Here is a 9,522-nt window from a genome sequence, read left to right as displayed (position 1 = left end):
CTACGTGAATCATCATGTCTTGGGGTTCTCTGTCTTCTATCCTGCCTTCTATAATTATTGCGTCTGCCGCTTCCCTGTAACCTGGGACAACTGTACTTCCAATGTCCCTCTTCCCTACAGAAAGCACACTGATTTCTTCCTAGGGGTTCACGTCTCTGTCCATTATTGTTTCCCTGAAACCCTGTTCTGTGTTCTCTTTGTAAAAAAACAGTCGCAGGTTTCGGTCTCCTGTGCTCTCTATTATTATAAACCCTGAATGCCAGGTCCACTACCTGGGACGGACTCATCTCAGTGACGCCGTCCACCTTAGCTAACTTTTTCTTTATGTCTGGGGCACTATGGGTAATGAAAGCCGTAGTGATCAGACGAGCATTTTCTGGGGCATCTGGGTTTATGTCCGTGTGGTTAGTGTAAGTTTGAATAATCCTCTCAAGGAACTCTGACGGATCCTCATTAGCTCCTTGCTCGAGTTCCAATATTTTGTTAAAGTTTTTTTGTTTGGGGATCCCCTGCTTCAGTCCTACCAATAAGCATTTTTTATAGAGATCCAACATCGCCGTTCCTCCATTGTTAGGGTCCCATCCAGGATCTCTCTCTGGGACAACAACCTCCGGCTCTGGGGACTGCCTATCCTGTTGGTGGAGACGGTCAGCCTCCTCCCTGGCTTTCCTGAATACCATCCTCTGCTCATCCAGCGTTAATAAAGTATGCAGCATGGACTGTATATCTGCCCAGTTAGGGCGGTGGGAGACAAAGATAGAGGCAAACAAGTTCGCCATCCTCTGAGGAGCCTGCCGGTACGAGGGAACAGAGCTCCTCCAATTTAGGAGGTCCGCAGTACTGAACGGATGGTGCGACCAAAAGTACCCAGCAGGTCTCCCATGTTCATTTAAGCCACCCATTGGCATCTGGCGAAGGGGAAACTGCCCTGCCTCAGGTTGATCCTTCCTGCCAAAATGGGTGCCGAGTCTAGTGTGGGGAGGGGACGCCATTTTAGTGTCCTCCCCAGAGGGCAGTGGAGGCTGTGCAGCCTCAGGGGTCTGTACGGGAGGGGCTTTGTCACGTGGAAGAGGATTTTGTCCTTGTGTATTTAAAGTATTTAAAATATGATGCTCCTCCTCTTCTAACTCTGCTCGCTGGCTGTCCTCATGGAAAGGGGAAGGTCTATCCTTTCTCTGCACCATTAGCCTAGCCTTCGCCTCCGCCATATCTAATTTATGGAGGGCGGCCTGCATCTGGTCCTGCATACCTTTAAAAGCTGACTCAAAAGTCCGATTTTGTTGTTGCACTTGAGACAGCATGCTTTGATAAGCTGACTCAAAAACGTTACGATTTTCATCCCTTATACTCTTAATAGTTAAATCAAAAACCTGATTTAGTTGTTGTATGGCCACGTTAAAAGCCTGAATTTGTTGTTGCACATTCTCAGTATGTGAAGTAGAACTTCTACCTCTCACAGAAACAAGAATGTAGCAAACTGCGCTTACACATATTACCAAAAAACCACCCAGAAGCACAGTCTGTAAAGGGATGGCTTGTAAACCACCCATGTATGTATACAATAGTAAAATCACGTGCCATACACCAGGCTTCATCAAATTATTTATATTAATGAAACTGGTGGTGATATTTAATGGAAGAAGGCTGCTCAAATTCAAGGCCGGAAGGAAACTGAAAGAACTCAGGCTAGGGATGAAACTGTATAGGCTCATGGTTGAGGCCATATTTGAGTCAAAACACACCCACAAGGGCTGTACGCACAGGGAAAAAAAAAAACAGACTTTTCAGGACTAGAGACAAATATTATACTGCTAGTCCTGCAGAACTAGTGCGCTTATGGTGACCAACGCAAGGAATGTTACTTTGGGCTGGTCAACCGCGGGTGTAACTTGGAAACCACGCTGGGCGCCAAACTGTTGTAGAGCAACCCCGATACAAAACGGGGTGCCTGACTGTGGGTCCTCACCCGCGCGCTTAAAAGGACTTATCAATGCTCTACTGCAGGCACACGTGAAAGGTTAATAAAAGGTTTATTTACAAGGGAAGGGGAAATGAGGAAATATACAGCTCTGGGAGAAAAGCGGGAGACAAAGTTTTAAATGAGTCCTACCCGATCCGCCGATCTGGAACCCCAAAATGGCGCTCTGAGAGCTGGCCGCCAGCCAGGAGCGGTGAAGCCGGGAGGCGAGCGATCGCGAGCCAGAGAGCCCTAGGCCCACGTGTTTGGTTTTTTATATCCAACCTGGCTGCCCAACTCCACCCTCAGGTCCCAGCCACCCTCCCCTTGGTGGTGATGGGATTTGTCTTCCCCAATGTCCTGATGGTTTTAGTCTGGAGTGGGGGTGGAGTCCACAAAGCCTGTATGGGATTAACTCAGGACATCACTTCCCCCTAACAGAACCAATACAAATAAGACATATGTTAAAAATGACATGGGTTAAAAGAATGACTGTGCTCTAGAATTTGCATGGAACTATATATATATGTGTGTGTGTGTGTGTGTGTGTATATATATGTGTGTGTGTGTGTATATATATATACACACACACACACACACACATATACACATACACACACATAGAGGCTTACACACACACACACACACATCCCAGAGTGGAATGTATTCCTATTTGGCATGATTTAGTAGATTATTTTTTGGGTCTGGGAAGCTCAAGATTTTTCCCTTATCAATTATTGGTAATAGCATTTCCAGACCCCAAATACAGGCACCAATCACGCCAAATAGGACACTCCGCTTTGGGATGAGAGGAGAAGCTCTGCATGTGGGGCAGCGTGATGAGGGAAATGTAGCCCGTCTCCACGGGGTTCCCTGTCCCTGGGGAGGCAGGTTACGCTGCCTCCGACCCGTCTGATCCCGGCACTGGTCTCTAAACACTCCGGGTCCAAGCACCTGCGTTCAGTGACATGAATTAGTTACTGATAAAATCATTCACATTCAAGGTATTGACCTGTAAAATCTTGGTGGTGAAGCACAATGCAGATGCTGCGGATTACGTGGATGGCTGTGCAAGTTTCTAGCATTGCACTTGTGTGCAAAACGTTAATTCACGTTCGTTTCAAGTGTGTAAATATCCTCCACGTTACCCTGCCATGCAGGGTCGTTCTGTAACTTGCCAGTAGGTTTCTTTCTTTCAAGTAATGCAATACCCTATCCTCAGCTCTCTTCTGTGCAATAGAAGATATTGATGGGTTCTCCATGCTAGATATATATATATATATATATTCAGTACATATGAGTAACATAGTGTATATATATATATATATATATATTTAATACACATGAGTAATTTAACACATCCGTGTAGCCCTTACAGGTGTTCACTGAGTAAGAGTATCTTCCAATCGTACCCACTGGTGGAAACTGCAAGTGATTTTTTAAAAAGATTTATTTATTTATTTATTTATTTATATAAGAACCGGGGTACAGGCCAGAGGTGTGGGGGGTGAGCGGATTCACCAGAGACAGAGTGGGGAGCAGAACTGGCAAATCCACTGAAATCCACTGCTGAGGGGAGCAGGGGGAGACAGGAGAGGTCTGCTGCGCCATGTGGGTAGCTCCCTGGCAGGGGATCGAACTCGTGCTGCAGAGGCTGCGGACAGCTTCGTAGTGCTGCGTCTTACCCCCCTGCAAGTGATTTTTATAAACTGAATATAGTTGGATTATTGGCGCGGAAGCCGGACCCTGATGAATGCTGCCTGCCGGTCACCACCCCATTTCTCAGGAATATAAACCCCCAAACCTCGGTAACCCGCACTGCGGACGCCCCTCCCTGGAGAAACCACGAGCAGCGCCTGCAGGGCCAAGAGCAACAGCGCCTGGTTCTGCTCCAAGGACCCCCGGCCCCGCCCGCGGACACCCCGAGGGAGACGGTTCAGCCTCCCCAGCGCGGACTCGCCGAGTTGCCGGAGGGGTTTCCCCGGACGGGCCGCCGGGAGCCTCGCGGCTGTCCTCGCTGGACTTTTCTCCTCGCGGGAAGCGCGAGGGCCCCGCCGGCCCCCCTGAGCGCCCCACGGCTCCCTGCGGGTCCCGCCCCACCCGGCGCCGGCGGAGCTGGCGTTTCCGTCTGTTTTCAAGACGCGTGAAACGAGACCCCGGCCCAGGCGCGCGGGGGGCGCGGGGGGCGCGGGGGGCCGGGCTGAGACGCCCCCGGGGCCACCTGCTGCGCCCCGCGGTCCTCGGTTCTCGGCGTCTCCCCAGATTCAGCCGCGGCCGCCAGGGCGGTTCTGGCCAAGACATCACGCGCTGTAGCGACTTAGGAGGTGCCTTTGCGTTTGTCCCCCGCGCCCCCAATAACCTGCGAACAGCCCCCCAGCCCCCGCCCCCCGCGTCCGTCCCAGCGTCACCGAAGCTGGAAACCCGGGCCCGGGGCCAGAGTCCCGCCTCCCCCGGGGCGGCTCCGCGCGGCCGACCAGCGGGGCGTCCCCAGGCGCCCCCCGAGGGGCTCCCCCCAAGGCGCAGGAGCGGCGGGTTTCGCGCGGGGGCGCCCTGGGGGCCGCCGGCCGAGAGGAGGCCCCGCCTTTACCCCCGGTCCCCGCGGGCCGCGGCCCGGGCCGCCCGTTCCCGCCCTCCCCGGAGGAAGCCCCGGGGGTCCCGCGTGAGAGGCCTCCCCGAGCGTCACCCCAAGACCCCGCGGGCCCCGGAGGAGGCGCCTTTCCCGGGGTGACCCGCGCGGCCGGCGGGGTGCAGGGCGCGGCGGGCGGAGCCGGACCCGGGCCGGGGAGGTCGCGCCGAGCGCGGGGGGCCCGGCACGTCCAGCCTCCGGGTCCGGGAGGGACGATCGCGGGAGAGCGCCCCGAACCCCGCCGCCGCGCTCGTGGGGCGGCCCCCCCCGCGCGCCCGCCCCCGCCCCCCGCAGCCGCGACGCGGGGCGAATCGCCGAGGCGGGGCGGCCCCGGGGGGGGGGCGGGCGGAGCCGGGCGCCGCCTCCAGCCGCGGAGCCGCATAAGTAGCCGCGCGCGCGGGGCTCGGCCGGGCGCTCCTGGGGCTCGCGGGCGGGCGGGCGGGCGGGGAGGGCGCGGGTCCCGCAGCCGAGCGAGCCAGCGCCCGCGCGGGGAGGGGCCGTCGGGCCGCATGGACGGCGCGCGCGTCCCGGGGGGCGCCGGCGCGGGGCCCGCGGGCAACCGCAGCGCCTGGGGGGCCAACGCCAGCGGGGCCGCGGGGGCGCGCGGGCCGGGCGCGCGGGGCGACGAGCGCGACGAGGAGCTGGCCAAGCTGGAGGTGGCCGTGCTGGCCGCCACCTTCGCCGTGGCCGTGCTGGGCAACGGGGGCGTGCTCCTGGCCCTGCGGCGCTCCCCGCGCAAGGCGCCGCGCATGCACCTGTTCATCCGCCACCTGAGCCTGGCCGACCTGGCCGTGGCCTTCTTCCAGGTGCTGCCGCAGCTGTGCTGGGACGTCACCTACCGCTTCCGCGGCCCCGACGGGCTGTGCCGCGTGGTGAAGCACCTGCAGGTGTTCGGCATGTTCGCGTCGGCCTACATGCTGGTGGCCATGACCGCCGACCGCTACATCGCCGTGTGCCACCCGCTCAAGACGCTGCAGCAGCCGGCGCGCCGCTCGCGCCTCATGATCGCGGCCGCCTGGGCGCTGAGCCTCGTGCTGAGCGCGCCGCAGTACCTGGTCTTCTCGCTGGTGCAGGTGGACAACGCCACCGGGGCCTACGACTGCTGGGCCACCTTCGTGCAGCCCTGGGGGCCGCGCGCCTACGTGACCTGGATGACGGGCGGCGTGTTCGTGGCGCCCGTGCTCGTGCTGGGCACCTGCTACGGCTTCATCTGCTGCCGCATCTGGCGCAACGCGCGCGCCAAGGCCGCCTCGCACCTGCGCGCTGGCGCCCCCGACGCGGCCCCGGGCCGGGGGCTGCTCGAGCCCCGCGTCAGCGGCGTCGGGACCATCTCGCGCGCCAAGATCCGCACCGTGAGGATGACCCTGGTGATCGTCAGCGCCTACGTCGCGTGCTGGGCGCCCTTCTTCGTCACGCAGATGTGGTCCGTCTGGGACGAGACGTCCGTCTGGGTCGGTGGGTGTCAGACCCCGGGCGCGCAGGGGCAGGCTTGGGGGCGCCAGGGGCAGGCTTGGGGGCGCGCAGGGGCAGGCTTGGGGTGGGGGCGCGCAGGGGCAGGCTTGGGGTGGGGGCGCGCAGGGGCAGGCTTGGGGTGGGGGCGCGCAGGGGCAGGCTTGGGGGCGCGCAGGGGCAGGCTTGGGGGCGCGCAGGGGCAGGCTTGGGGGCGCGCGCAGGGGCAGGCTTGGGGGCGCGCAGGGGCAGGCTTGGGGGCGCGCAGGGGCGCTTGGGGGCGCCAGGGGCAGGCTTGGGGGCGCGCAGGGGCGCTTGGGGGCGCCAGGGGCAGGCTTGGGGGCGCGCAGGGGCAGGCTTGGGGACGCGTGCGCGCGTGTGTTTGTGAGTGTGTGAGCGTGAGTGTGTGTGTGTTTGTGAGAGAGAGAACGGATTTCTTTCCTCCCACCCCACAGGGCAATAGTTCTTAAACTGCATGACTAGGACTCCCCATCACACCTTGGGTGAAACTGTCCAAAAGGCAAATTTCTGGGGTCCTCGCCCCAGCCCTTTTGACTCCCTAGATCTAGAACCGGGTCCAGGAATCTGCGTTTATAGCGCAAATGTTCCCAAGATCACACACCCAGAAACCTGTACTAAAGTTGGCCACATAACCACGAAACAGGATTTAACAACTTTTTGCCAAGTCACTAAACGCTGTTCATACCCTGCTTTCAAATCTGTGCGTTTCAAGGAAATATTTTTACTGTACCACCTGTTTTTTGCTTGTTTGTGAAGTGTTGCAATTAAGATAAAAATGTAGAAATCACCCCAAGAGCAAGTGTAACATGGACCTGTTTTCCTGAAGACGGGCTCTTGGAAAGTCCGGTGCGCTGGCAGCTGCTGCTCCACTTATCATGATCTTTTTGTTTTTTCTAACAATCACTTTAGCACTTTTTCTCCTGATATTTCAAAACAGGATTATTGACAAACTGTAACTGTTAAACTAATTCTTCAGTCTCTTAGCCCCAATTTGATCACAGCTGCCCACTCTTCACACAACTCTTGCGATGGTTTACTGAGAATGTTCTCTACATTGAGTTTTAATTCCTTGCTTGAGTTTTAATTCCTTCACAAGCTAGAAAAAGTAACTTCACGAGACTTTACCCAAAAAAATATTTTTAATTTTTTTTTTTTTACTTTCAAATGATTTATTTATTTATACCCCAGCACTGTTAAGGGTAATATTGTCTCTGGAAAAAAAAAATCACCTTTTCCGTAATAAAAAGTTTTCACACCAATTACAGGAATATTACTGACAACTGAAAAGCCTCCTTTTTGTTATTTGAGGTTAGGGTAGGGAGTAGCATGATGTACTCTGGGTATTAAATGTATAAATGAATCATTTGAGGATAAATTTAGTTCAAGCAAATAAAACCTCTTGCATGGGTGCAATATCACTTAAATGAAAAATATAACATACCAATATATTTTTGGCTCACCACTTATCTTGCTTGATTTTAGCGGCCTCTTATTTCCAGTCAAATAAAAAAATTCAGTCTAATTTTGTTAGGATTTAGACACAATTACTAAAATTCTACTTATGCCTAGGTATGTTGATGATTGCTCTGTTTGAATACAGTCTTACTAGTGGATTATGATCCCTTTTAATAGTAATATTTAACACAAAGAATGATTAAATAACCTGTAATTCATTCTGGCGTAACAAGAGTGAGAAGACCCAAGTTGGTTCTTAATATCAAGGAAAAGTCATTATCTGCTATGAAAGGCTGTGATATTTATGAAGTTTGCCAGCACAAATTAACCTCAGATATTCCAAAAGTCCGTTGGAACTTCCTAATTCAGCTGTTCTCCTTAATATCATTTATTTGTTCATACCACAGAAAAGATGGTTTTCTTCTGAAATCAAAAGTTGTGTCTAACTAAATAAGAAAACTAAAGTAAAATTTTGCATTGTTCAGGGACCTATTTCAAGTATCCTCTGCTACGTACTATACCTACTATAAGAATATATTTAATGATTAAAAACTTTAAACTACTAAACAGAGACAGTGCCACCCTTGCGCCTGAATTATTCAGATGAATACAGTTTGGTGCATGTGGTTATAGATTCTTGAAATCACACTCTGTAAGTGCTGGATTCATTAGGACATACTAGTGCTAATCAAGGCTACAAAAAATAATGGTGGTTTATTTCACATTTTTAACTTATTGAAATTCCCATTCTTTCGACATAAATATTTTAATTGTGGTTTTAAAATATGTGAATTAATTTCAAGTTATCTTGCTTATTTGTAAAAAAATATTTTATCGCCAAGCAATTTCCATACACCACCCATTTCCCTGATCAATAAGTGAAATATTTCATTTTTATATTAATCATTTACTTTTCCTCAAATTTATTTATTAGCCAATAGAAAAATGAGCTTATGCAGGGCTCGCTCACTTGCATCTGACCATTTAAATAATCCCCCTTTATGTGTTTCATACAGAGTCAGAGAACCCGGTCGTCACCATCACTGCCTTGCTGGCTTCCTTGAACAGCTGCTGTAATCCTTGGATATACATGTTTTTTAGCGGCCATCTCCTCCAAGACTGCGTCCAAAGCTTCCCGTGCTGCCAAAGCGTGAAGCAAAAATTCCACAAAGAAGATTCCGACAGTGTGAGCAGAAGACAGACGACGTACACCAACAACCGGAGCCCCAGCAGCAGTGTGCGTGTGTGGAAGGACTCGCCTAAGTTCTCCAAGTCCGTCAGGTTCCTGCCTGTTTCGGCCTGAGCTGGGGGTTCCTGCGGCCTGACTCTTGCCGTGGGCATTTGGCCCCTGGGCTCCATGCAGCCAGGAAGCCAGAACAGATGAACTTACAGAAGATGCGCCTAGATCGAGTCCCTGGGCAAGACCGGGTTTCTAGCTGCACTTTCGCACTGCTGTGAGCCAAGCTATGAATTGTTTTGTACAGAATGTTAATAAAAACACACTGTGCTGAAAAGTGCAGGCCTCGTTTCCAGAAATACAGCCCAAGTTATATTTGTAAAGAGAAAACCATAACCACCCCGGCCTCCTATTTTGTTACCAGATCGTGTTTCTTTTTTCCTTCTCTTTTTGTCCGACGTTATAAGGCTTGATTCGCCTCGAGGTCAGAGAGTGTACAGGCACAGCGCTAAATAAAATGAGCATCATCTGACTTAGCATTTGAAAGAAATTAGGTGAGACTTGAGAGAAATTGTTTCTGCCAAGTCACCGCTGGGTGTGCATCGGGAAAGGCAGGCTCAGCAGGTGGCCTGGAGGGGGTGGTGCTGGGCGGCCTGACGACTTGAGCAGGGATGACCGTCCAGACGGGAGAGAGCTCTGTTGGAAGTCACAGGTCACCTAAATTTCAATAAGGTTAACTTTTAAACCGACAATTCCCTCCTTGAGTTTCCTCGTGTTTGCCTGTGAAAAGCTGGATGACTGAGCTAAGGAAGGTTAAAGAAAATGTTGTCAAATAGT

The 9,522-nt window shown here is 53.1% G+C and overlaps 1 protein-coding gene across 1 annotated transcript; it reads left to right on the top strand.

The window, feature by feature from the left end:
* Positions 1-5,092: 5,092 nt before the first annotated feature.
* AVPR1A (arginine vasopressin receptor 1A) lies at positions 5,093-8,983 on the top strand (the record flags this gene model as incomplete). Its single annotated transcript, XM_084255068.1, has 2 exons — positions 5,093-6,038; positions 8,525-8,983. The coding sequence occupies 2 exons, from the start codon at positions 5,093-5,095 to the stop codon at positions 8,809-8,811; spliced, it is 1,233 nt and encodes a 410-aa protein (XP_084111194.1). The 3' UTR covers positions 8,812-8,983.
* Between the last annotated feature and the right edge of the window lie 539 nt (positions 8,984-9,522).

Source organism: Talpa europaea, assembly GCF_964194135.1.
Source record: "Talpa europaea genome assembly, chromosome: 15".
NCBI classification, from domain to species: Eukaryota; Metazoa; Chordata; class Mammalia; order Eulipotyphla; family Talpidae; genus Talpa; species Talpa europaea.
Note: the sequence above shows the minus strand (reverse complement) of the source record. Positions and strands in the feature narration are given on the sequence as shown.